Raw genomic sequence first — 27,980 nt, 5'->3', positions numbered from 1 at the left:
AATTGCTCCTCAACTGGCAGCCATGCGTTCACTGACAATTTCAGTCCCCTGAACCTCATAGCTTTGCTAATAATCTTCATGGAAGCTACTTGTCAGTCAAGCCCTTGGTCATCTGCCTCAGTACTTCTTTACGTGGCTCAGTATCACTTTTTACATAAGGACCCACAAATGAGAAACAGGAATTAGCCATTCATTCCCTCACACTTGCTCTACTATTTAGTAAGATGATGGCTGATCTTACTGCACAGCACCACTTTCCAGTACTAACCCCATAGTCCTTGATATCTAAAAGTCCATTGACCTTCATCTTGAGGAGCTCAGCAACTGGGCCTTGACAGTCCTTCCAAAGATTCACTACCCTCTGATGAAGAAATTTCTACTCATAATTCTATACTCATCCCATTCATCAGCAGTTGGTCAGTGGCCTTTATACCTTGATGATTCAAGTTCTCATCCAGATACTTTTTAAATGTAGCAAGGGTGCCTGCCTCCACCACCTTCTCAGGCAGTACATAAAAATTGCAACCACCTTCTGGCTGAAAAATCTTTCTTCAGATCCCCTCTAACCCTTTTACTCCTCACCTTAAAACTCTGCCCTCTAGCTTTAGACATCTCCATTATGGAGAATGTTTCTCACTATCCACCTCATCCACTCTCAATTTTCTACAGCTCTAGCAGGTCAACCCTCAGCCTCCTTTACTCCAAGGAAAACAAACCCAGTCCCACCAGGGAACTGGCACACTCCACCAAGGCAACAACCCAGTGAATCTCCTCTGCACCCTCCCCAATGAATCACATCCTTTCAGGAGGTATATCAGGAAGTTTGGAGCTGAAGCAAGGATACAAGAACAAGGAGGAACAAACGAAAGTAAACAAAATGCAAATGCTGTAAAATCTGAAATAAAGTGAGGGGATTGTAGGAAGATTCAGTTATATTAGAAATCTGCGGGATAAAGAGATTGCTCTATTAGCCAACACAGACCTGATGGACTGAATGGTCTCCTTTGTCATAAAGAGATACGATAAGATGGACATAAGCTCTGCCTATACAATACCAAGTACCGTAAGAATTCCGTTTATTTTCGTCTTGCAATATTAACGTGAAGCATCTTTGGACACCTTCTGCAATAGCAAGTCCTTGCTACTGCTGCCTGCATTCTCCTCCAATCCCCTCCACACGCCCCCTCGCCGTCACCCCACGCCCCTCCACACGCCCCCTCATCATCTCCACACGCCCCCTCATCATCACCCCACGCCCCTCCACACGCCCCCTCATCATCACCCCACGCCCCTCCACACGCCCCCTCATCATCACCCCACGCCCCTCCACACGCCCCCTCATCATCACCCCACGCCCCTCCACACGCCCCCTCATCATCACCCCACGCCCCTCCACACGCCCCCTCATCATCACCCCACGCCCCTCCACACACCCCCTCACCGTCACCCCACACCCCTCCACACGCCCTCACCGTCACCCCACACCCCTCCACACGCCCTCACCCCACGCCCCTCCACACGCCCCCTCACCGTCACCCTACGCCCCTCCACACGCCCCCTCAGTCACCCCAAACCCCTCCACACGCCCTCACCCCACGCCCCCTCACCGTCACCCCACGCCCCTCCACACACCCTCTCACCGTCACCCCACCCCAACCCTCCCCTCAAACACACACGCCACCCTCATTCCCCGCAACTCTACCCACCCCTCTTTTTGCGTTCTCACCTTGATCCAGGACGACGGCCTTGGTGGCGGTGTCCACATGCCGTAGACACCCCGAATAAGCCCCACACACCAGGGTGATTCTAACCCGCTTGCCGAGCAGGGCCTGGAGCCAGGCGGCGTCCATGGCGTCGCCGCCAAGCGTGCAACTCCCGCCACAGGAGCACGTGCTAGCGCGCCTGCGCCGCGCTGGGACGGGAAGGCACCGCCCCCTTCGCGCAATGATTGACAGGGCCCGTCAGCGCTGTTTTTCGAAATTTTCCGACCGTTGCGAGAGAAGGCGGCTGGAGGATATCGCGAGATGACAAACCCCGCCCTCCTGCGATCCTTGGCACTCCGCCCCTCCTTTCCCGGAGCCGCACGAGGAACAAAAAGCGCCCGCCTGATTGGCTGATCTTCGGGCCTGCCGTGCAACGTCACACAAACTTCGGCATTTTCCGTCGTTTTAGGCATGAGAGTCGACGATCGACTCAATCGATGACCTCCCATCCCCTTTCTTCGAATTCCCCCTTTTCCCGGTCGAATTTACCCGAAATAACCAAACCCAAAGGAAGAGGGACCCGACATTCCTCACAGCTGCATTGCAAGCTTAGGGCAGAGGAAGCGTGGGGTCTGTGTTCCCGACAGGCTGGTGGGGTTGAAGCGGGTAGGCGCTCGGCTGCTCCGGCCTGGGGGGGCCGGGGGTAGAGCCGCAATGGCGGTCGGCGGCGGCGGCGGCGCTCGGAGGGACTCAGGCAGAGCGGCTGTGAAACCGGCCGCCCCGCTCCCTCTGTCAGACATCGCAACCTCTGCCTCGCCAAAGCAAGCGCCATCTTGGCTCGGCGAGAGGAGCGGCGCGGCGAGGCAGACGCAGGGGCGAGCCGAGGTAAGTGGCTGTGTGTGAGTGAGTGAGTGTGTGCGCGGCGGGGGGAGGAGGCGGGCGGCCCGCCCGGCGGGCGTTTGTGCCGATTATTTGGTGGGGAATGGCTCGACGTCTTGATAGGACTTTACCCCCCCTCGTGTGGTAGATCCGGCAGAGGAAGGGAAGGGAGGAGGAAACTCCAAACTGGGCCTGTCGTCCCTCCTCGTCTCTCCCTCTCGCACGCTAGCGGTGCTCGGGCCTCCCCTCTCCCCCCAAGTTCGCTTCTCTCTGCGGGAGGATCGGGGCCGTTTAAAGGGCCAGGCACCCTCCCTTCCCCCAACCCACACCCCCTCCCCTTCGCTACACGCAGCGCCTGCCTCTTCCTCCTCGGGCCTAGCCGGCCTCTCAAACTTTATTCCCCGCTTGCCCTCGCCTTCCAAAACACATTGCCCAGGTGCAAGCTCAAATTGCCGGCTCCCAGCAACTTTTTCTCCCTCTTTCTCATTTGGCCTGTTCACTTTACAAAGATTTTAAGGTGTGGGGGATAGAAGGGGGCGGGTTGTTGATTTAGTTTTTTTTGGGGTACAGTAGTTTTTTTAAGCAAATAATTATTTTATTGAAATATTTCTGATTTGAGAGTATAACCTGTTACCGGCCACTGACACTAAGGCTTTTTGATCCACGTGACTTTCTTTTTCCGCATTTATATCAAGCTTAAAACTGGGATGGGAGTTATTAATTAAATCATACCATTACCAGTTATTAGTTACAGTAATGCAATTTTTGATCACTACTAAGAACAATGCCTGTAAATAATTTTAACTTACTGAATTAGCTATTTTGTGGAAATTAATAGTACAACAATTGCTTTACAGTTGGGTGATTACATATTTTGCATATTTAAATATTTTGTTGAACAAATGTTGGGTTTTTTAAGTAACAAAATGGAGTAACTTATAACATTTAGATTGTGGATTTTTTTTAAAGATTCGGCAGTGCAGTCAACTTGTTCAGTCAAACATTTGCTGTAACTGACAGTTGCTTGTCTGCTCCTTAACACTAGAAGCCACTACTTTAGAACACGAGTTATTTGTCATTTTTGTTTGTATCCTGTGTCTTGAGATTTTCTTTTGGACTGCAAATGATGCTGACTCATGATGTGTGTTTTTTCATGGATTGTTAGCCCTTTGGTGTCAGTGATTATTGGCAGTCATGTTTGATCCCATTTTCTCTGATGTCAATATATTTTCCATCAGGATATCTTCTGGCCTAAAAACATGACTTAAAGGGTGCACTGACTAAAATCAAACAATTGAAGTGTTCTAGATGGAATAACCTAGAAGTAATATATTTGAACTAGTTGTTTCTCTCTCTGGTGGGTGCCGCTACCTAGCATTTGTAAATGACAAGCCTACTCACATAAATATGAAGGTGTGCGCTTGAATTCTGGCAAAATTTTTGAACCTGGCATGGTGTGACAAAACCGAAAGACCTCTCTTGTGGATTCTGATAATGGAGTGTTTTGCAAACAGAGCTCCCAAGTCATTTAAAATTGTTACCTTTGATTATTTACAGTATTTTGTACAGTCAGGTATTTGGTTTTTATGGGTGACAAGCTGTGCCACTATATTGGAGAGAATTTAATTTAATCAAAATACTTGCTTTGGCACAGCTCATTTTGGTTTAATTGAAAATCGGAGCCTGTTCATTTGTTGAATAGTTAAAATGAGAATAAAGCAGGGTGTACAAATTCATTTCTAAGTATATTTGTGGCATTTTGAGCATAATTACTTTTCAGTAGTTAGGTGGACTGGCCAGAGCAAGAGACCAGCTTTGTTCCTTTGGGTATAATGTTCCATAAAGTAAAATCTATATGGATAGATTAAAGTACCACTAAACTGACAGTCTTGGTGAGGCTGTCATCATATTATCTTAGCATGGTGAATTTGACGAGTTAGATACTAAATGTTTTTAGAAAAGTTACAGTTAACTGCAGTGAGTGTCTCAGTTTGATAGCTTGGCTAGATCCCACCAATGCAATCAGGACTTGGATCTGGTGCTATGTAAAATTTGACATGTTGCTCACGAAATTCCGAAGTATAATTTAACAGAAAAGCAAAGTTATGATGGCTGGTCAATAACCTATTAGTTTTGGGGTTTCATATTTGAAGGAGGTATAATTTGAATTGTAAGGCTCGGTCTGAACTTTGGGAATTTGTTGTTGTTCCTGTCCCCAAGACTCTATTCGTCTCTGAAATATCACTTTAACTGTCGCCGACATCCTAATTCTTAAACTTCGTGCCTTTTACTTTTCTAAGAATTTTCCTATCTGCTTTCCCAATATCATCCCCCAGGATCTATGAAATCCAAAATGTCATGGGCTTTGCAAACGTACAGTGACATAATATTGATGGTATTACTTCAGATCTTTTTGCAATCCTGTATCTTTTTCTAATTCATTGATCTCCACTCTTGTCTTCAACAGCACGTGGTCCTCCTAACCCTAATGGGAGCCACTACTTTTATCCTTTTGCCCCATTTAGATGTTCCTTGTTCTGCAAAAGGTCAGATATTTGTGTTGTGGAACTTTAAATCATTGCTACATAAGTGTAATAGTTTGAGGACTCCCAAGGCAACCAGGAATAAGGTTGTGGTATTCAATTCTTCACAATGTCACAAGTTACTTGTTTTTTGAGTTTGATTGTAGAATAATAAATCTTTCATCTCTTTTGATTTACATTTCAAGTCATGGCTGTGGGTTCTGCAGATATCTGCAATTTCTTAATTTTTCTCATCTTCGCTTTGCTGGTTCATTATTGTACTTGTTACGTAGGGGAATACAGCTATGCCATGGTTTTTGGATATGGGTGAGTGTTGCAACTGGTAGAACTGCTGCTTCATAGCTCCAGTAACCCTGGTTCAATCCTGACTTATGCTGTCTATGAGTTTGCCCATTCTCCCTGTGAATGAGTTTCCTCTGGGTGCTCTCCTTTTCTCCCATGTACTGAGACCTGTAATTGTTAGATTCATTGGTTGCTGTAAGTTGCCCCCACTGTGTAGATGAGTTGATGGGAATGCAGGTGGTGGGGGGAATTGGCAGAATAAAATGAGATTAGTGCAGGGTTAGTGTAAATGGGTACTTAAAGATTGGCATGCACTTGGTAGACTGAAGAGCCTGTTCGTGTGCTTTATGACTGTCTCGCCCAAATTACCATCTTTCTTATCTGTATCTGTATAATCTGGCCATTCCATTCTAAAAGCTGTTGTTGGAATAGGTGTCACTATTATATAAACTGGGGGTTAGGAGCATGAGCCAGGTTTGCGGCTGGGGTAGGGAGTGGTAGTAGTGGTCAGGAACGTGGGCCAGGTTTGCGGCTGAGGTAGGGGGTGGTGGTAGAGGTAGGGAATGTGGGCCAGGTATACAGCTGGGCTCAAGGGCTGGTAACCAGGTGAGAAGAAAGGAGGGAGGTGGTGGGTGAGAGCAGCTGTGTCTGCACACATGAACACCTACCTGTAAGTGAGTATGTATTCACATATTGGGTGGTACCTGCATATGTACCCTCCTGTTTGTGTGGTCACGTATGTACAACAGAGCCTGGTCTCCAGTCATCTTGGTCCTTTGCATCAGGATCATGGCCTTGCTCAATGAAGTCTGTTATTGTAGCTGGTGTGCAACAACTATCTTGTAGTAAAGTAAACCATGCAAGGGCAACTTTCACTCCATAATCTGAAGTTTGGACTGGAAATGTTAGGACACTCGAGGACCATCCTGACAGCAACAGGTGTGAACGCTGCTGTGCTCTCACAGCTTGGGAACTTAGTCATACAGCATGGTAACAGGTCCTTTGACGAAACTGGTCCATGCTGAACAAGATGCCCATTTGTTAGATTCATTTAGCCACATTTGACCCATATCCCTTGAAATTTTTCCTATTTATGTACCTATCCAAGTATTTTTAAATGTTGTTAATGTACATGTCTTAACCACTTCTGGCAGCTTATGGACCACCCTCTGGGTGAAAATGTTACCCCCTTGGGTTCGTATTAAATATTTTTCCTCTTGCCTTAAACCTATGCCCTCTAATTCTTGATTCCCCAACACTTGGAAAAGGACTGTGCATTCACCCTACCTGTGCCCCTCATAATTTTATACACTCCTATTATATCATCCCTCATTCTTCTATGCTCCAATGAATAAAGTCCCAGCTTGCTCAATCTCTCCATGATTCGATCCCTTGGGTCCTGACAATATCTTCATAAATCTTTTCTGCACTCTTTCCAGCTTAATGGTATCTTTCCTATAGTAGGGCAACCAAAACTGAATGCAATATCCCAAATGTGGCCTCATCAATATAGAATTGCAGCATAATATTCCAACTTGAATACTCAATGTCCTGACTGCTGGCCAGCATGCCAAAAGCCTCTTTCACCACCCTGTCTACCTGTGACAACACTCATACGTTTAAACACCAATGTTGCTGCACTGAGTGAGACGTGTCAGGCAGATGGCCAGTTCAAAGCAAAATGCAGTGGGGATACTACCTTCTGTTGGAGCAAATCAGAAGGGGACTGAGATTTGCCATCAAGAATGAGCAGGTCCAGTGCATCAGTGACTTCCCCACGAAATTAATGAAGGTCTTAAACCTTTTGCTCACTATAACGTAGAACTAACATGCTATAGTTATTAGTGTGTATACCCTAACGATAGAGGACGTTGAAAAAATTCCTGCTCCATAGAACCACATACAGCACGGAAACGGGCCCATTGGCTCCATGCTGACCATAAAGCACCCATTTTTACATTAACCTATTTTATTCCCATATTCCCAACAACTACCCTCAAGATTCTACCACTCACCTACACTCAAGGGGCAATTTACAGTGGTCAATTAACCCATCAACCCACATGTTTTTGGGAGGTGGGAGGAAACCCTTGGTCACTTGGAGAATACGTAAACTCCATTCAGACATCAGAGATGGTCAGGATTGAACCTGACTGCCAGAGTTGTGAAGCAGCAGCTCTGCTAGTTGCCCCACTGTGTCATCTAAGAACCCATGAAACCAGACTGAAAGCACATTATCCTTGATTCTGAGGTTCTGCCTAAGAGAGAAAAAAAACTTAGAAGATGAGATATGGACATTTTTTTTTACTTTGACCTGCACATCACTTTGTCTCTGTTCTGTTTGTCCTGTCTGAGAGTCGGTGGGGTGGGTGCATGCAAGGTGTGGCTACCAGATGTCCTTTAAGATGATTTTAAGCATGATAAACAACTGCCTATAGGTGTACCCCTGTTGCTGCATTACAGCTTTATGGATGGTATTTGGTAGCAATGGGGCTGAATCCTATTTCTGTATCTTATAGGAACAGGAAGTTGAATCTGCTCCATCAGTATAATCACACGTGATCGGTATCTTAACTTTGTTCTGAAAGTTCAGCTCTATTTTTCTCTTCACGGATGCTGCCCGACCTAAGATTTGCAGCATTTTCTGTTTTTATTTCATTGTTCCATGTACACATCTTGGTTCTGCAGCTCTTGGTGTCTGTTGGTTAATTTATACCAGTTTTAAGTTTACAGTTTTGTAGTTTTCAGTTGGCTGCATAACTTGAGATTGATGGGCATCTGATCCTAGTCTATCCAATCTGCTCCTCACAATTAGTCCTGGTGTCTGTCAGAATCTGGTAGATCGGCACTGCACTCCTTGAAGGTTCAAATATACTGTATTAAGTGCAGTGCATAGACTTAAATTCCACATTTTGGGTTGTATGACAGCCTCTGGCTTCACATTGTCAATGGCTCAACAGCTAAAATAACTGAAGTTGTTTTTTGTTTGTTTGAAGAGTAAATGTAGACCAAGAAATCAGGGGAACTCCATGATAGCAAGTGCTGAAAACTCTTTAACATCCACTTGAAAGGGCACATGCAGCACTCATTGTGTTCACGTGTTAGGCTAGACCATGTCTTCAAGTTCTGGAGTGGTCATTTTGCTTTGTGCCAGTTGTTGTCCAACTTTACCTCCACGACCCAGCTTTGTAGTTGGGTGCACAGTTTTACTTCTGATTCAGAAGGTTGTGTCTTCAAATGCCTCTCCAGAATTTTGCACATCAAAGTCTTGGTCGAGTCTTGGTGCAATACTGAAGGAGTGTTGCATTGTCAGAAGTACCATCTGTCATGTAAGATTTTAAACTGAGGCCATATCTTCCCTCTTGCAAAGATGCAGAAGATTGTGTGGTTATTTGAAACGAGCATAGGAGCTATCCCCAGGGTCTTGCCAATGTTTATTGCTCATTAGGTTGAATTGCATGATCATTAACCTCTTCATGTTTGTGGGAGAGTGATATATGGAAATTGGCTGCAGTATATTGTACATTATAACATAGTTGCACTTGAGTAGTCAGAATACTTTTACATTTTCAGTGCTGGTTAAGCAAATAATCCCTGTTATTTAAATGGTGGGAACACCAATGTTGTCACTTTTGTTCCCTAGCCATTGACTCTATCTCTTCTGGCAACACTTTGCCACCTTGGTGCCATATTGGATACTGATTTTTTTTCCATCGTTGTAACATATTTAGGAATGTTATTTCCGTCTCCATAATAGTGCTTGGTTTTGTCCCCTGCTTTTAGCTTGTATGCTGCTGAAACCCTCATCCAGAGTTTTATGTTCAGATTTTACAACTTCTGTGCACTCCTACATTTTACTATTGTAACCTTGATGGCATTCAAGACTCTGCTTCCTGGTGTTCTAACTAGCACCATCCTGCCAATCTATTTCTCCCATGCTTACTGACCTACTCTGCCTCAAATTAAAATTTTTCATTCTTTATTTCATATCCTTTGCATACAACTGCATTAACCCTGCAACCTTGAGTTATCTGTAATCATCCGTTTTGGTTTCTCAACCCTCGATAATCTCCATTATTGTCAGCCTTACTTTGCTTAAACTCTGAAATTCCCTCTCTAAACCACTCAGCCTTTCTGCCTTTATTCTCCCATCTCCAAAGAAGGTACTAGAAATCCATCCTCATGACTCACTGGGATATCAAGGTACCTGCATAGACTTGATAGGCCAAGTGACAGCCTCCAAACTAAAGTAATTGTATTATTCTAATAAATGCAGGTTATTATCATTGAGGTACTTGGTATGCACTCTGGAAATATGGTGACAAACTATTGGATCGATTCATTAAATACAGTTTGAAATCAAACAAATAAAATACCTCCTTGTAAAAGAGTATTTACCAGAGTCTTATTTTCAAGACGTGGAAGTATTGGTTTTCAGCTCAGGAAAGAAAAACTGGTCTTGCCAGGCAGGGCAGAGTGATGTATTCACCATGACCACTGTATGAACTGTACTCTGAAGGGAGTGGAAAGACGATTCAGGTTGGCAGAGCTGAGGAGTTCAAGTTAAGTTCTATAGTACAAAGTTATCAGACTAACATTGTTCAGGGGTGTAGTAGAAAATAATGCCAGAACTGTAAAACTTTGATAAGCATATGGTGTGTCATTCATGTGAGATGAAGATATGAATATTGGTTTCAATGTTGTATTTAACAGAAGAATATATGAGAACTTCCTGGTTGTTTCAGCACACACTGGTGTTAAAACTGTCAGTCATTAGTGGACTTGATTCCTCCTATTTTTAGTAGGTTGATTAAATGTGAAAGGTATTTTTGAGTAGATGTGTAAAGTAAATATTATGCTGCCAATGGGGAAAATCCTTGCTGGATGCATCATGCCAGAATTTATTTCAGATGTGTTCTCTTATCTTCATCTGGGATTGCTGTTTAATGTATGTCGAACTTGCTTTTCAGTCTTTCAAGAATAGTGACAACTGCAGAGGAACTAGTATGGTCTCAGCAGTTACTCTCTGACTAAAGCTGTTCACTTCAAATCTGTTCAGATGGAGCTTGGTTTATGTGAAATACGAAGATTCTGCAATTTTGTAGCAGACATGCACACTCCTCAACATGTAACCAAGTGTCTGACCCAGTTTTAAAACTTTGTTCCTGGTGGGAGGGAATTTTAAATATTTTGCTCTTTGCTTCTTCAAGTGTCTTTAGATGAGGAATATAATTCATGAGAATTTATTCCAAACTATGCAAGGGTTCTTTAGTTCAAATCTCAAATGAATTTTGACCTGTAGTTGAAATACAGCAAATGTAGAATAAAATGAAAAATTAGCACTCCTAAATCCTCATTAGAATGAATGCAGTGTCTGAACCAGAGGATTGAGTTCAGCAATATGGATTTGAGGATATCGTTTATGATGTTGTTTCAGCACAATACTGAGGGAGTGCTGAGATTTGCAGGGTGTAAGGACGTATCATCCTGTTGCATAAATGGGGATAATTTCAGCGGATGAAACTAACTGGTTCTAAGGGCAGGCATCCACTTTTGCATTTACTTTTTAAATCCAGAGGAGCTAAGACAAATTGCTCAAACTGGCAGCTAACCTGAGCCATCGTGGTTTCTTAGAATCAGCTGATGTATGCATAAAACCAGAATGCATAAAAAGGAATTACTTCTATTTGACAGGACTTGGTGCAAGGTAGGATACAGAGAGCAGAGTTTTGGGTGAACCAAAGTTTTGTTTACAGAAGGTGCAAGATTGTTTTGAAGAACAGTGGAATAGTTAAGTCTAAAATGTAGATTCATTTAGCAAATAAGGTGAAGCACTATATTGACTGCAACTTGATGCTTAAATTTGCATATTAGTCATACAGATTGGAGAGTTGAATATATGGTGCAGAGTGGGAGGGAGGAGGGGGTTTAAGTGCTTTGGGCATTGGTACTAGAGGAGGAGGCTAGCTTCCCTTGGATAGCACTGGGACCAATATCCTGGTCAACTGAATAACCGGACTTTACACTAAGTAGTTGTGGGTGGAGAACTTGGGTGAGGGGAAATTCAGAAAATTGGAAAGGATGACATAATAGCAAATATCGCATTAATAGGCTGTGTAATGTAAGGGACATAACATATAATGGTAATAGTGCAGCAGCAGATGGGTCAAAATAGGGAAAAAATAGAACTGTCAAAATTAAGACCATCTGAAATCATTTTTGTAACAAGATCAATTAACAACACAAATGTCGGTTTGATGCAATGGTCATTGCAGCAACATGGTTGCATGATGACAAAGGCTGAGAATTGATTATTCTAGAGTTATTCATGTCTTGAAGTAACAAAATGGAAAAGGAGTGGGTGGGTAGCTCTGATCTAACAGTGATATTTGTTCAGTGAGAAGGAATCTTGGCTGAAGATCAGGAGGAGGGATCAGGTAAGGAATAACAAGGTGCAGAAAGGGAATAATTTTTAGGCACAGACAGTAGCTACTCTGGATACACTAATGATCAAGGAAATGGCTTGTAACTACTGTGATATCTTTATATAGTCTGGCAAACTATATTTGAAAATGCACCTTGGGGTGAGTTCATTGAACATATTCAAGGCAGTGCCTGAAACAATACATCACGAACTCGTGGAACAGATTATTTTACATCCAGTAATGTATTGTGAAATAGCATAAATTAGTAATTTTGTAGTGAAGGATACAGTGGGGAGTGTGATCATAATATGATAGAATTTCACACTTGCCTCGTGAGTGACAAACGTTGGTCTTTAACTAATCAAATGCAGTTGCAAAGATATGTGAAGTGAATTGGCTAAAGTCGATTGAGGATATTCAACTTAAAGCAGATTTTTCAATTAATCTGGCAGATCAGTGTATTACATTTGCAAAATCAATAATTGCATACTAGTGGAATAATGCTCTTTTTAAAAAAAAACAAGGCTTTGTGATAGTTTTCACTTTAAATCCGGTACATTGCCTCAGGCTCCAGATCCTCCTCCTGTTAAACACTGGCACCCCTCATCACATTGCTTCCACAGTCTGCCTCACTGAGGCACTAGAATGAAACTGCTACCTATCTGATACAACTTAAAACCTGTTCCTGCATTCCTGCAAGCATTCAGTCTTTTTGTATATTTTTTGCTAGTTTACCTTTGTATTTTAGAACATAGAACATGGAACAGTAGAGCACAGTACGGGCCCTTCGGCCCACTATGTTGTGCCAATTTATGTAAACCTTATCCACATTCAATCTATCCCCCCTTCTACTTCTCCTCCCATAACCCTCTATTTTCTTTCATCCATGTGCCTATCCAAAAGTCTCTTAAATGAAACTACGTCTGACATCTCCCCTGAACTTTCCTCCATGCACCTTAAACAGATGACCTCTAATATTGGCCATTACCGCCCTGGGGAAAAGGTGTTGGCTGTCCATTCTGTCTATGCCTCTCATAATCTTATATACCTCTATTAAGTCACTTCTCATCGTCCATCGCTCCAAAGAGAAAAGCCCTAGCTCGCTCAACCTCTCCTCATAAGATGTTTTCCAATCCAGGCAGCATCCTTGTAAATTTCCTTTGCACACTCTCTCCAAAGCTTCACATCTGTCCTATAATGTGGCGACCAGAACTGAACACAATAGTCCAAGAGTGGTTGAACCAGAGTCTGAAAGAGCTGCAACATTACCTCTAGGCTCTTGAACTCAATCCCCTGGCTAATGAAGGCCAGTACACCATACGCCTTCATAATTACCCTATCAAGTTGCGCAGCAACTTCGAGGGAGCTATGTAGTTGGACCCCAAGATCTCTCTGTTCCTCCACATTTTATTTTCTTTATCAATTTTTATCTTTGTTTCCTAAAATTCTCTATCCATGGTTTTAATACCACCCTTTACAACTTAATATACCTTTTCTTTTAAGACGCTTGCTATGGAGGTTTCACTTTTCCAGTGAAGTTTTTACTTGGCGAAAGGATTGCAAATATGGTAATACTGTCCTTATCTCTGACTCCTGCTGCTGCTCAGTCTTCCAGGCACTTGAAGTATTAACTACGTTTGGGATGGGAGGGGGTGGGGGGAAGAAATGAAGGGAGAGAGTGGGGAGGAGTCGGGGAGAGTGAGTCTCAAGAAATCAGGACTGTTGACAATTACTTGCTCACTCTTGCAAACGTGGGCCTGATGTGAACCAGTCTACAGTCTTTGCTTTTCTTCCCCCTTCCCTCACCCCTCATGATTTTGACAAACTATCTCATAATGGGTCACAGTATTGGTCACCAATGATTGGGTGAAGGAAGTTGGAATGCAAAAGAGGTCAAGATTGCGGAAGAGATTCAAAGGTGGTGGCAAGCTCGCAGAGGCTCTTGATCATGATTTTGAAATTATTTCATTACAGGTTAAGGCAAATAATTTCCATTTGGCTATTCCAAATGAAAGAAAATGTGTTTACATTTGGCCATTAAGTGTATTGGTATTCCATTTTTGTTTAATAGTGCAATTAACTTCTTTACTCCTTTGACAGCATTAACTATAAGAAATATGCACTGGCAGATGTTCAAAGAAATGTTTCAAACATCTTTATGACAGTGTCTTCATAGCCAAATGTTGGTCCCTTAAAAGCTGTGGAAGGGGAACTAATAGGGAATAAGGGACTGGCAGAGACATTAAACAAATTCTAATTGGGTTTTCTCAGTAGATAAAATTGTGCATAACCAAGGTGCAATAGAGAGCATAGGATTTAAACCAATTATTAAAACCAAAAAATATTACTAGGCAAGCAAATGGGACCATGGGATGACAAATTCCCTGAACCATGCACCTAATGATTCTAAAAGAGGTGGTCATGGAGGCTGTCATCTTCTAAAGTTCCGTATAGTCTGGTACAGAGATTGGAAAATGGCAATAGTTACACCACTGTTCAGGGAAAGATGGGAGCAGTTAAAGCAGGGAATCACTGGCTAGTTAGCTTAACATCTGTGATCAGAAAGTGCTGGAATTCATCATTAAGGAACTAACGATGGCACTTTGATAAAACAGAATCTGATTGATCAGATTTGAGGATTTGCCTTATAGGGTGGTTTAGGGCATGGCTTTCTGACCTGAGTTTGTGTTTGGGTTGGGTTGAAATGGTCAGTGCCATGCAGGTCTGGTTCAGTTCCTTATACAGGTCTGGATGATTTGCTTAGTAAAAAAAGCCTCTTCTGTAAGTTGCTAGTTTCATTTACATTCATTTAGATTTACGTCCACAAATGGTTTGGTAGTATGCTTGATAAAATATTTACAATGGTAGTTGGGTACGGAAAAAAATTATAACTATTTGGGTTTAGATTGGGCATAGTCATGTTGGGCATTAGTTTTATACTCCAGCAGGCCTGTAGAGTGTTTAAAGGGGAAGCTAGAGGTGTTCGTTCATTATGATTTTCAAAAAGCATTGATAATCTCCTGCAAAAAGCGTTCGTGTGTTGAGAGTAACATATTACAGTGGATACAAGATTAGCTAAAGGAAGCACTGCATTGGGATAAACAGTTCAGTTTCAGGTTGGTAAACTCTAACTAATTAGGTGCCGTAGGAATTGGTGCTGAAGCCTTAAATATGAATTAGAAGCACAAGTGGGCCACTCGGCTCTCATCACCTGCTCCAGCATTTAAAAGGAGCGTGGCTGATCTCAACTCTACATTTCTGTTTATCCACGGTAACTTTCCACTCCATTGCTTATCAAGTATCTGCCTACCTCAGACTAACTCAGAAACATTCAAAGGCTTCTTCCAACACACTTGAGGAAGAATTCCAAAGACTCATTACTGTCTTATAGGGGGGAAAATGCCTCATTTGGGTGAACATTAATTCTTAAACAGTGACTCAGAGGTTGAGGTTCTCCCACAAAAGGAAATATCCTGTCCAACTTTTCCTCAGAAGGGACCCTGCCCATTTCCAGGCATCAGTCTAATAAACCTTCTCTGAAATGCTTCCAGTCATTAACATCCTTCCTTAAATAAGAAAACCAATATCGTTAACTACTCTAGATGTGATATCACCATGGTCTCCCTATTTTCTGTTCAATTCCCCTAGCAATAAATGATAACATTCTGTTAGTTTTCCTAATTGCTTGAAGTACCTGTAAACTAGTTTAATGCAATATCTGCAGTTAGATGAGGTGCTTCTATATTTTATTGACGAAATGGGGCAATTTTATTTTTTCCCATATTGTACTCCTGTTTGCCAGGTTGATCTTTGACCATTCACTTATGTGTACCTTTCTGGAGTCTCTTTATGCCTTCTTCACAACTTATTTTCCCACCCTATCTTTGTGTCAACAGTAAAGTTAGTAATTATAACTGAAGTGCCTATATTCAGTCAGTGCGGATCGGTGGTAACGTCTCCCCCACGCTGACAACAACACAGCTGCACCTCAAGGACGCGTGCTTAGCTCACTGCTCTACTCTCTCTACGTGTGACTATGTGGCTAGGCACAGCTCAAACACCATCTATAAATTTGCTGATGACACTGGCAGAATCTCAGATGGTGATGAGGTGGTGTACAGGAGTGAGAGAGAGCAGCTGGTTGAGTGGTGGTGCAACAACAACCTGGGACTCAATGATTGTGGACTTCAGGAAGGGGAAGTCAGGAGAACACACCAGCCCCCATTGAGGAGTCAGTGGTGGAAAGGGTGAGCAGCTTCGAGTTCCTGGGTATCAACATCTCAGAGGATCTAGCTTGGGGCCAACACATTAATGCAATCATGAAGAAGACGCCAGCGGCTCTACTTCATTAGGAGTTTGAGGAGATTTCATGTGTTACCAAAGACTTGCAAATTTCTACAGATGTACGGTGGAGAGCATTCCTACTGGTTGTATCACTGCATGGTATAGAGGCTCCAATGCGCAGGGTTGAAAGAGGCTGCAGAGGGTTATAGACTCAGCCAGCCCCATCGATGGCAGAATCTTCAAGAAGGCAGCATCCATCATTAAGGACCCTCCCCATTCGAGACATGGTCTCTCATGGTACCATTGGGGAGGAGGTACGGGACCTGAAGATCCACACTCAACATTTTAGAAATAGCTATTTCCCCTCCGCCATTAGATTTCTGAACGGTCCGTGAACACTACCTCGTATTCCTCTTGTGCACTATTGTTTTTGTAACTTGTGTTAATTTTTATGTCTTGCACTGTACTGCTGCCGCAAAACAACAAATTTCACGACATATGTCAGTGATAATAAACCTGAAACTGATTTTATATAAATTATGAAAGTTGAGACTCTTAACTGCTTTGTGTGGCACAGCACCCATATTATGCCTGTTTCCCATCAACCAGCTAATCTTTTACTCGCACTAATATGCTCTCTCCTACACTATGGGCTTTTATTCTCTGCAATTACCTTTTAATGTGGCACCTAATCAAATGCCTCCTTAAGGTGTAAGTTTAGTACATCTATTGGTTCCCCTTCAACCACAGCATATACTACTACAAAGAGCAGCAATAAATCAGTTCCCTTTCACAAAATGTTGACTTTGCATGATTATCTTGAATCTTTTTAAGTGCCTTGCTATAACCTCAATATTAACTTCTAATGCTTTTCCTTTGACAGATTAAACTGACCAGTTGCTTCCTGCTTTCTGTCTCCCTTTTTGAATAAAGGAGTTGTACTTGCTATTTTCCAATCTGACGGAACCTTGAGGACTATTTCCCATCTATATTAATGAACAGAACAAGTACTTCGTATCCAAGTGTCTTACAAAAATGTGAGAATGAAAATGGCAAAGGGGACAGTGTCTGAAAAGGGATATAAACTGGAATGTGAAGTGGGATGAAGATGGCAGCGGGAGGAAGAAAATGAGGTTATCCACTTTGGTGGCACGGTAGCGTAGCAGTTAGCGCGACGCTATTACAGCGCCAGCGATCGGGGTTCGATTCCCGTTGCTGTCTGTAAGGAGTTTGTACGTTCTCCCATGTCTGCATGGGTTTCCTCCTGGTGCTCCGGTTCTCCACCACCCCCCCACAGTCCAAAGACGTACAGGTAGGTTAATATGGGTTTAAAATGGGTGGCGTGGACTCATTGGGCCGGAAGGGCCTGTTACCACATTGTAAATTTTAAAAAAATTCAAAGGAAGTAGTCATTTCATGAGGCTATGAAATGGTGGTTCATGGAAATTGGGTGTCCTTGAACATGGAACACAAAGTTAGCATATGCAGGTAATTGAGAAGACAAAGAGAATGTTAGCCTTTATTGCAAGAGTAAGCCTTACTACAGCTGTTTTAGATGTAATTGCATCATGGAGTCAGTCAACTACATAGAAACGCCCTTCAGCCCAGTGTGTCCATGCTGACCGTCATGCCTATTTATACTAATCCCACTTGCCAGCATTAGTTCCATGTCCCTCCTGAGTCCTGCTCATTCAAATACTTATCAAAGTACTACTTAAATGTTGTTACTGTTCCTGCCTCTTCTGGCAGCTCATTCCAGATACCAACTACATTTTGTGTGAAAAATTTACCCCTCAGATCTCCTTTTAAACCACACCCCCCCCTCACCTTAAACCTATGCAGTCTAGTTTTAGACACCTTTCCTCCCACCAAGCCAATTTTATATCCAATTTTATAACTTGCCCCGGATCCCACATGTTTTAACCTTCTGGACCATCCCACTGTATGGAACCTTCTCAAAGGCCTTGCTATAGGAGACCACAGCTACCTCCCTGCCTTCATCAATCCTCTTGGTCACCTCCAAAAGAATTGATACATTTGGAGGAGTTGTGAGGATAGTCCAATGAGGAAAGATAAACAGAATGGTTCTATACTCTCCAATTCGGAAGAATTGAATGTGGTCTTGTGGAAAGTGTCTGAAGAGACTTGAGAAAAAAGGTGACTCTGGTAAAGAATTTAGAACGTGGGGCAGAGGCAGAGGGTTGACCATTTTAGACCGAGATGAAGAGGCATCTTTTCACTTGAGGCTGTGAATCTTTTGAATTGTATTCTGAGAGCTTTAGATGTTGAATCATTAAATAAATTCAAGGATAGATTTTAGGACAATCAAGGATTATGGAGCTTGAGCAGGAAGCTGTTGATGAGACCAAAGATCTGTTCATCCATTAACTTAATTATGGAGCAGGTATGGCCTACTCTTCCTATTTCTTACTTAAAGAATGATAAGAAAGGCATCAGGCAGTAGACATTTAATGCTGTGAAGTGTGAAATAATTCTTTTTTTTGGTAGGAAGAATGAAGTGAGGCGATATCAGTTAAATACAGTTTTTGGTGGGTTAAATTAATGAGTACTTCAAAAAAAAAGAACCTTTATAAAAGTTTAGCATAACTTTCCTGTTTATGAAAATTGGTTGAGCTTAGCTGGAATATTGTAGCTAACTCTGGCATCACATTAAAGGGAGGGTGCCACAGCCTAAAGATACAGAGGAGATTTTCTGCATTGGTGGGGATGAAGGGTTTCATTTATGCAGGCAGTTATTGACATTCTCTTTTAAACATAACTTGAACTTGCACCTAAACTTCCTGTTTTAAAGTGTATATATAATCAATGTTCTTGCTAGTGTACTTGTAGAAAACCACTACTCAATGTCAAGAATCAGTAACCAGATGGCACAGGTTTAATGTAATTGCCAAAAGAATCGGTGCATTGTTTGTGTGTCATTATGAACCAGAAAGCATTGTTTCAAAGGGTGGTGAAAGCAGGTTCAATAGTAATTTTTAAATGGTAGTTGGATAAATGCTAAGAAGAAATGTTAAATGGGTAATTTGTGGGAAGAGCTGGGTACTGGAACTTATTACAGGTCCTCCCCAGCTTAAGAGTGCTCCACTTCTGTACAGCATGTACATGTGAGTGTTTGGGAGACTGAAAGGAAGGATTTGCTGGCTGCTGTGGGACTGCAGGCATCTTCTGATGTGTGGGAAATCAATTTGTGGCCACATTTCCGACTTGTGAACCGTTTGGGTTACGAACAGTTTGTGGGAATGGTACCCTGTTGTAACCTGGGGAGGACCTGCCGCTGTTTCAGAGAGTAGGCAGGATGGACTGAATGACCATTTGTATTATTCCCAACATATAGGCACGTGGGACCCATTGAAGATGAATGCAGGGCACACTGTTTTTGACAAACAGATGGTATATTTTTAATGTAAGGAGGGTCTTGCTTTTGTGTGGTGTCATACATATTCCTTCCAGCTTGAGCCAGAGATTTATAGGCAATGAATTATTTTTGAAACATAGTTCGTTTAATGCTGCACTCAATTTGTGTGCCTTGTTTTTAAAGGCGTGAATACACAAGTTTGGAGTCAAGGGGTCATTGGGGAGGAAATAAGGGCAAAATACCCATAGTGCAAGAGAATCTAAAAGTAGATCAATGGGAGGAATTTAATGAACGTAACCTTTTTATAAAAATTTTAAAATAGGCAAATGTCCTTTCATTCTCTGCAATGACACATACAAGTAGGGGAGAAAAATGCAGGGACATTAGTCGTATTTCCCGAAGCACTTTGGACTCTGGAAGTGTTTTCTTTTGCCGTGGAAAAATTCACATCTCCCATTATTTAAAAATGGGAGGAAAATAGAACATCAATTCTCAGTTTGGGGAAGTTATTGTAATACTCAGCACAGAATGAATGACTCAAGGGGGGGTGGTGGGGGGGAAGGTTCTTGGGCAAGCACAAGTAGATCACAATCAGCAAGGTTTTGTGAAGGGTTAGTTGAGGATGTAGTTATCTTGGATTATGAATTGTCGGTGTATGTTGTCTACACAAAAGGTTATTGGCAAAAAATAAAGTCCATGGAATTGATAGGTTAGTAATTGGTCGGCAAATAAAGCTAGAAAGTGGAGATGAAGAGAACATTTTGTGACTGGCTTGTGACATCTGTATTTGTTGAATATTTAGTATTGTGAATCTGAGTTTGCAGAAGCAAATTTATAATTGGGTAGTTCTAAAGAGGCAAAGGTAAATTGAATGTGGAAATTGAAGGTCATGTACTTTTGGACATGAGACCAATTAGAACACTTTCTTGAAAGTTGTGGGAGAGCAACAATTTGGAGGTGGTCAATAATGCATAGAATAAAAAAAATTAAAAAGTAAATGGAACGTTGACCTTGAAATTGAAATACAAAAATTAAAGAAAATTACAGAAATTAAGGCAAAGGAGGCCAATTGGGCCTATGCTGGCTTGGTCTTGAGCAGTTTTGTCAGTTCCATGCTCCCTGCCGTTTTTCACAACATTAATCTCCTTCATACCTAACCAATTTCATTTTGAAGGCACCAATTTGATTTTTGTTTCAATCACCAATCCTTGAATTTCAAACCATAACATAATGACTTCCAATAAAAAAAATTCCCATTCTATAGTTAGTCTTGGTTTAACCTTCACCTGGAATATCCTGGTTAGTTTGGGCATTAAATTTTCAAAATGGGTACAGTGTAGGTTCATCAAAATTAAAACAGTTTAAAGGATTAAATTTTGGCCACAGATTGCATAAGAATGGCTTGTATTTCCTTGTTTAGAAGGCTGGAGGGAGACCAAATTGAAGTATCCAAAATCAATATCAGGGACTAAGTAGTGCTGATGGAGATTTTCACAGGATGGGAGAGGGGTACAGGGAGTGGGAATCTTAGAGTTACAGTATTTGCAAGTGAACACATGAAGCACTTTCTCACAGTGTCATCTGATTATGTGACAGTACAAACTTTAAGAACTCACTAGTTTCCTCTTCCTTTTGGAAAATCTTGTAAATATGTGCAACATCATGGTTGGGCGTGATTCTGACCAAAATGTCCATAAGCATGCAAATGGTGTGATATTGAAGACCAGGAGTTGTGAAAGGTTTTCTCCCCTACCCAACTCACTGATCCTGTAGTATCAGTCCTATTATTCCCACTGAATGAGATTTGCAGTAGCTTGCTATATAGATAACCGTACTCGGTGACATAACATTTCTTAACAATTTGGATCAATTTGCACTGTGTATTCTATACTGATGGGAGATGCAGGCCTGTCACTGAAGGCCTTAAGAAAGTTAGAAAGCCTGTCAAGGCTAGTTATTGCCTTCAGTTTTGCTGGTCAACTCCTGGCTTTGTTGGACATCTTGCCACTAAAGGTGACAGCTCTTGACAATTGAATATGTTCATGAATTGCAGAGTCTGGAAACACACCTGCTTCCATATGTTTAATATACCCAGTGGACAGTAATGCTCAAATCAAGCTGGAGGTGGGGAGTGGGTTGTGAGTCCATTTCCCTATGCTCTGCTCTTGCATATTTGCTGTAGTTGGTATTACATGATTTATTTTAAAGTACTGGCTGAAAAAATCTGTTTGTTTTAATGAGTGGATGTTAATGGTTACAGGTCATTCCATGAAAGAGTTAAGTGAGTCTTTGGATCCTGCAAGTCAGTTGATGAGGTAGGCATTGTGGAAAATTGGCTTGTGCTACTTCAGGCTGAGTACAATGTTTTCTGTAATGTGGTGGAAGTCAGTTATGCAAAATGGATATTATCTGTGTAAATGGGTTAAATTGTACTTGAATATGATGCAAGGCTACGGACATTTCAAACTTTGTACTCAGCATTGTGAATACAGATACAACAGTTTTGGCCGTGCAGCAGTGAAGTTGTGAGATCTGTGTTGTGGTCCACTATATTGTTCATGGCAGCCTGAGGCTAAAGGTGATTCTGAGCAAGAGGACATGGGGAAAATCAGGAAATTGTTGTCCAAGAGGTGCATAAAAAGCATAATTAATTTATGGAGATCCAATTCATTACTACCGACCACTAAATTTCAGCTTCCAGACACTTGAAGTTCAGTAGTTCAACATTGGTTTTTAACAGCCTGAAGCTTTAGAGTGGTATATTGCATCTACTTATTTTTCCAGAAACTGAGAGGAAGCAGAGACATAAAGCTCAATCCCCTTACGTTTGGACACAGCAATTTCCTTTGGGATGATAGTATAGTTATAGAAGCCAGTTGTGAGTTGTTTGTTTTCCCTGATTTTTATTCTTTCCTGTTTCCTGGGAAATGGTTGATCCATAGTGACTCATAACTGTTCATCTATACAGCATACTTCAGCTAAAAAGTAGTCTGGAGAAGATTGTAAGCTTAGCGTCCTCATGTTGGAACTTTATAATAATAACTACTAATTAGTGATTGTAATTGTTGGAATAGCAGGAGTCTAGGAGGATTCCTTTTTAAATAAACAATCTTCCCTGACCAGCACAGTGAAGTCAATTGTTTAAATATAAACTGCTGGAGTTCAAAGTGTTCCTTTTACCAGTGGAAGGGTCAAAGTGTGTTTGATCTATAAAGTAAGTACACTGTGCAGCTCAGTGAATTCAGGAATATATAACTTGGCAAATAAAACTACTGCTGAACACTTTTTTGTTGAGATCATCAAAAAACAAAAAAAAGCAAACATGAGACGGTTGCAGAAAATGATTGCATCAGAATCGTTGCCAATTTTTCAGTTGCTGGAACTCTAGCCTGAATCTGAAAGTTGTGGGTACAAGGTTCAAGGACCATTCAAGGGTTTGACACGTGACCTGAACTGTCACTGCTATACATTTGAGGAAGTGGTTGTTTTACATTGAAAATGCACTGTTGAAACAATACAAGCTGAAGCTTTGTCTATCCAGTCAAACCTACATGACAAAGACTTTGCAGTGAATTCTGCCTGGTTTCCTGTTTCATTTAAGGGGCTGTAACTTAAAAATTAGAGCCTGAAATTTAAAAGGCACTAAACTAGTGGATGTCAGTTCTGCAAAATGCATGTATAGTGTCTCTGTAAATGCTGCTTTACAAATTGATAAAAGTATACAACACTCCACACTGCAAAAAGGTGTAACAATAATTTCAAGAAAAAATGTCAAAGTGATCTACTTCACCACCTGAAATGAATCCCAGAATAACATTTTGTAATTGTTCATAGTTAGGCTGCTTCAACCAGAGTCCTGGTTTGAAGACCTGTGTTAGGTTTTTTTTTGCAGAATGAGTTTTGGTGCTAATGTTAATGAAATCCAAGCAACATCATACAAATACGTGAATAAAGAACCGGATTGGGCACATTTGATTCCTCAAGCCTGGTTTGCCATTTAATAGTACAATGGCTGATCTGACTGTAACTTCAACTCTGCAATGCCATATATCCACAGTAGTCTTTCATCTCCTTGCTTATCAAGAATCTATGCACTTCTGCTTTAATATATTCAAAGACGGAGAAAGTTCACACTTCATCTGTTTTAAAAGGGTGACCCTTTATTGTTAAGCACTGACCCCTAGCTGTAGATTGTCTTGTAAGAGGACAGATGGGTATAGTAATGGTGGTGGTAGTTGTAGTAACAATATCAACTCGTGTTTGTATTCAATAAAAGAAACCAGCAATATAATAGAAATTATTATTAACCCTCATTAGTGTTGGAATGACTGAAATTATTTTCAGCTGTGTAACACCTAAGATGTACAGGTAGTTCAAGACAGTGAATAAAATAAGACTTGTATTTATTTGGTATTTTTATCAAACTTGGGTGTTCCAAATGCTCTTCTTGGCCAATGAAATACTGGCATACTAGTAGAAGTGAAAATAAATAAGACATAAGAAAAAAGCAATAGAAGCTAGGTAAGGCTCTTCAGCCCCTTGTACCTGTTATGCCTTTTACTAAAATTATGGTTGATCTTTTACCTGAATGTCACTTTGCTGTACCAACCCCACAATCCACAATTTCCTTAATAGTCAACAATCTTTAGATGTGTCTTGTTTACTATTCAGCCAAATCACTTACATCAGTCAGGACATTTGAGAATTCTCACACTTGACTCTGACAAGTGACATAGCATCTTTTTCACTCAACTGAGAAAAAGCAGGACAAGGTCTCTGTTTAATGGTTCAATAGGAAAACACTTCTGTTAATGTAGCTCTGCTTAATGTTTGCATTGGAATGTCAGTCTTAATTATATGCCTGAATGTCTTTTGTGGATCTTTGCTCAGAAGTACTTAATTTGGAGTTCAAGAGTAATAAAAAGTATTTGGGTTCTATACTGGCGAAACAATAATGAGTAAGAGTTTATCATAACGTAATTGTTCAAATGTGAATAAATAGTTGAAAAGGAGAAATATTTCCTTGTTAAAATAGCAATGTAAATCTTAAGTGTACTGTAGTGATATCTCAAAGGATAAATCGTGAGCAAATATAGGGAATTAAAAATGTCTAGTAAGTGTTTAGTACAACAAAGCATGTTTGTTTCCCAAGTTTAACTTAATGGCATAGAATCGTGAAGATTGTATATATTACAGAGAAAGCTGGGGTGATGAATGATTTCTGCTGAGGCATTGCATTGTCATTGAAGCTCCACAATGACAATTTCTACAGTATGTTTCTATTGCATATGTCATATTGGTTTACAAAATGCTTTTATTTCATATTCAATGCTTTTAGCAGTGCTTGGTTTGAAAGAGCTCATAATTGGATAGTACAGTGATGTGGCAGATAGAGCTGCAGCCTCAACAGCTCTAATGAGCTGGATTCAGTCCTGATATCCATTGCTGACCAGAGCTGTCTGTGTGGACTTGATGTATTTTTCCTGTGACTGTGTGAGTCCCACCTTTGGGTGCTCCTGTTTGCTTAGATTTCCCAAAGATTTGCTAGCTGGGAGGTTAATTGTTAGAGTCATGGAGTAATACAGCACAGAAACAGGACCCTTTGGCCCAACTGGTCCGTGCCACCACAGCATCCTCCCTGCTAGTCCCAGTTGCCCATGTTCAGCCCATAATGCTCCAAGCCCCTCCCCTCCATGTACCTATCCAAATGCCTCTTAAATGTTGCAATTGTACTTGCCTCGACCACTTCTACTGGCAGCCCATTTTAGGCATCACCACCCTTGGTGTAAAGAAGGAACCTCTCAGGTGTCTTTTAAATCTCTCCCGTCTTATCTTGTATCTGTGCCCTCTAGTTTTGGATTCCCCAACCCTGGGGAAAAGACTATGACCATCCACCTTATCCATACTCACCATGATTTTATAAACTTCTATGAAGTCACACCTCATTCTCCTACACTCCAAGGAGTAAAAATCCAATGTGGTCAACCTCTCCCTCTAACTTGGGGCCCTTCAGTCCAGGCAGCATCCTCGTAAATCTCTCCTGCACCCTCTCCAGCTTGATAATGTCTTTCCTATAACAGGGTGACCAAATCTGTACACAATACTCCAAGTGTGGCCTCGCCAATGATTTGCATAACTGCAACATAATGTCTCTACTCCTAAATGCGATGCTCTGACTGATGAAGGCCAGCATGCTAAATGCCACCTTCACCACCCTGTCTACTTGTGCGGCCGCTTCCAGCGAACTATGCACTTGTACTCCTAGATTCTTCTGTTCCACAACTCATCAGTGCCCTGCTATTCACTGTATAAGTCCTGGTTTGACTGTCCAAAATGTATCACCTCACAGAAGTTGAAATCCATTTGCCATTCCTCAGCTTATCTCCCTAACTGATCAAGATCTCTCTGCAATTCTTTGTTACCTGCTTCACTATCAACAAGACCCCCTAATTGAGTATCATCGGCAAACTTGCTAATTGTACCGTGTTCATTCACATCCAGATCATTTATGTACATAATAACAGAGGTCCCGACACTGACCCCTGGGGCACCCCACTAGTCACACTCCACCAGTTGGAGAATCGACTTTCAACCATCACCCTGTGCTTCCTATCATCGAGCCAATTCTGAATCCACCTCGCTAACTCCCCCTGAATCCTATGTGACCTAACCTTCCAGATCAGCCTGCCATGTGGGACCATGTCAAAAGCCTTACCAATGGTACATATAGACAACATCCTCTGCCCTACCACCTTCTATCCCCTAGTTACCTGTTTGAAAAACTCCAGAAGATTCATCAGACATGACCTCCCACGCACAAAACTATTCCTGATCAGGCCTTGACTATCCAAGTGATGGTAGATCTTGTTGCTCAGAATTCCCTTCAGTAACTTCCTTACAACGGAAGTCAGGCTCACTGGCCTTGTGGTTCCCTGGCCTGTCCTTGCTACCCTTCTTGAAAATAGAACAACATTAGCCACCCTCCAGTCTTCTGGAACTTTGCCATGCTGATTATAAATTGTTCCTAGCATGGGGGCAATTAACGGGCATGTGAGGGAGAATAGGTTAAATGGAAATGGGTGGGTAATGGGACTGATGTGATTGCTCAGAGCTGGCGTACACCGAGTAGGGCAAATGGCAGCCTCTTGTGTTGTAAGCATAATATTAAAATAAATATGGAAATAGGCATTGCTACCTGGCTGTTCAATATGCAGCTAACTAATGCTGTCAAATCACACTCCAATTAATACTTAATTTGCCTCTCACTTGTTACAATCTGCAAACACTGCTATTTTACCCACTTATCTGACCAGGCACTGCAGGTTGGAAGGACATATGAGAATTCAATTGCCTGAAGTTGTGGTTTTAGTGGACATAGCAAAGATTTAATTCGTACACTATTACACTTGAGAACTGTTACTTGGATATCTGTGTGATAAATTTGAGGAAAGTTTTTCAGAATCATGGAGATTTTGGTGCACGGTTTTTAAAATTCCATTATCTTGAAATTTGATGCTGAAGAGTTGAGGTTGTAAGAATGTACTTTTTATTCCTGGGAAAGTTTGCTGACATGGTCCCCTATTCTCTACAGAACCAAAAAGAGGCCCAGTTTCTCCTGCACGAGAGGACCTTTCTATGGCAGCAGACCTACTTCAAAGTGAGAATGGGAGTGGTGCAGAGCTGGCAAAGCCCCTACATCTGCAGTACCTGGAACGTGCACTACGACTTGACCCCTTCCTGCGCCAGGCTGCAAGTGTATTCAACAGACCAATTTCTAGGTAAGCCCACCACTCGTTAAGCTTAGGATGATGCAATGTTTTGATTGTCTGTTGCTGATGGGAATGGTTTATGGAAGGGGTGACCAAACCTATTGGCTCTTGAAGCCACATATGATAATGCAATTGAGTTGTAATGCACATATAACCTTTGCTGGCAGTCTACCTCATCAAAATAGTAAATTCATAATTAAACTCCATCATAGCTAATTATTACTAGACATCTTGTAAGTCTCCAGCTTGAGGGTGTTGTTGGGTTGGGCGCTTGGTCAGATAGAGTTTGCATGGGTATGCTATGTTTAAGCTTACAAATGTCACGAATATTGCAATTGACAAAGTTAGGTTGTGCTTAAAATTGAAATGTGAGTCGCACACTATTCGTGAGTTGAGGATACCTCTTTCCTGGCACTTAGTCCTGGAATTCAATTGTACACTGAGATTCTGTGCTTTTGGAGTTCCAGTAATTCTATTCACTTCTGCAGTGGATATTCCTGTAGCTACTTTGGGAGTTGGACAAGCTTTTTGATCACCTCAATCGTGAATGAGTTTTCTAACTTAAAAAAAGGGAGGAAATCGACACCCCTACTTCTGTGAGTCTTTGATCTGGCCTGAAAGTCATCAAGCAATCCTCTTAGTTCTTTATTCCTTAAACTTGTGGTGATCATGGATTTCTGATTAATATTTACTATATTATTGAGGTGAGGAATGTGAAT

The 27,980-nt window shown here is 41.7% G+C and overlaps 2 protein-coding genes across 4 annotated transcripts in view; one reads left to right on the top strand and one right to left on the bottom strand.

The window, feature by feature from the left end:
* exd1 (exonuclease 3'-5' domain containing 1) overlaps nt 1-1,990 on the bottom strand; it is a 61,571-nt gene extending 59,581 nt beyond the window's left edge. The window contains exon 1 of one of the 2 annotated variants that reach the window (XM_052023431.1): nt 1,727-1,990. In XM_052023431.1, coding sequence (XP_051879391.1) covers nt 1,727-1,850 — 124 coding nt within the window. In that variant the 5' untranslated portion in view covers nt 1,851-1,990. The remainder of the gene's footprint in view (nt 1-1,726) is intronic. The other variant, XM_052023439.1, reaches the window with a different exon arrangement.
* Nucleotides 1,991-2,200: 210 nt separating this feature from the next.
* ino80 (INO80 complex ATPase subunit) overlaps nt 2,201-27,980 on the top strand; it is a 160,273-nt gene continuing 134,493 nt past the window's right edge. For both annotated transcript variants that reach the window (XM_052013345.1, XM_052013335.1), the window contains exons 1-2: nt 2,201-2,588; nt 27,084-27,270. In XM_052013345.1, coding sequence (XP_051869305.1) covers nt 27,128-27,270 — 143 coding nt within the window. In that variant the 5' untranslated portion in view covers nt 2,201-2,588; nt 27,084-27,127. The remainder of the gene's footprint in view (nt 2,589-27,083; nt 27,271-27,980) is intronic.

The sequence above is a fragment of the Pristis pectinata genome, chromosome 1 (genome assembly GCF_009764475.1).
Source record: "Pristis pectinata isolate sPriPec2 chromosome 1, sPriPec2.1.pri, whole genome shotgun sequence".
In the NCBI taxonomy this organism is placed as follows: Eukaryota; Metazoa; Chordata; class Chondrichthyes; order Rhinopristiformes; family Pristidae; genus Pristis; species Pristis pectinata.
This window is presented reverse-complemented; position numbering and strand designations above follow the sequence as displayed.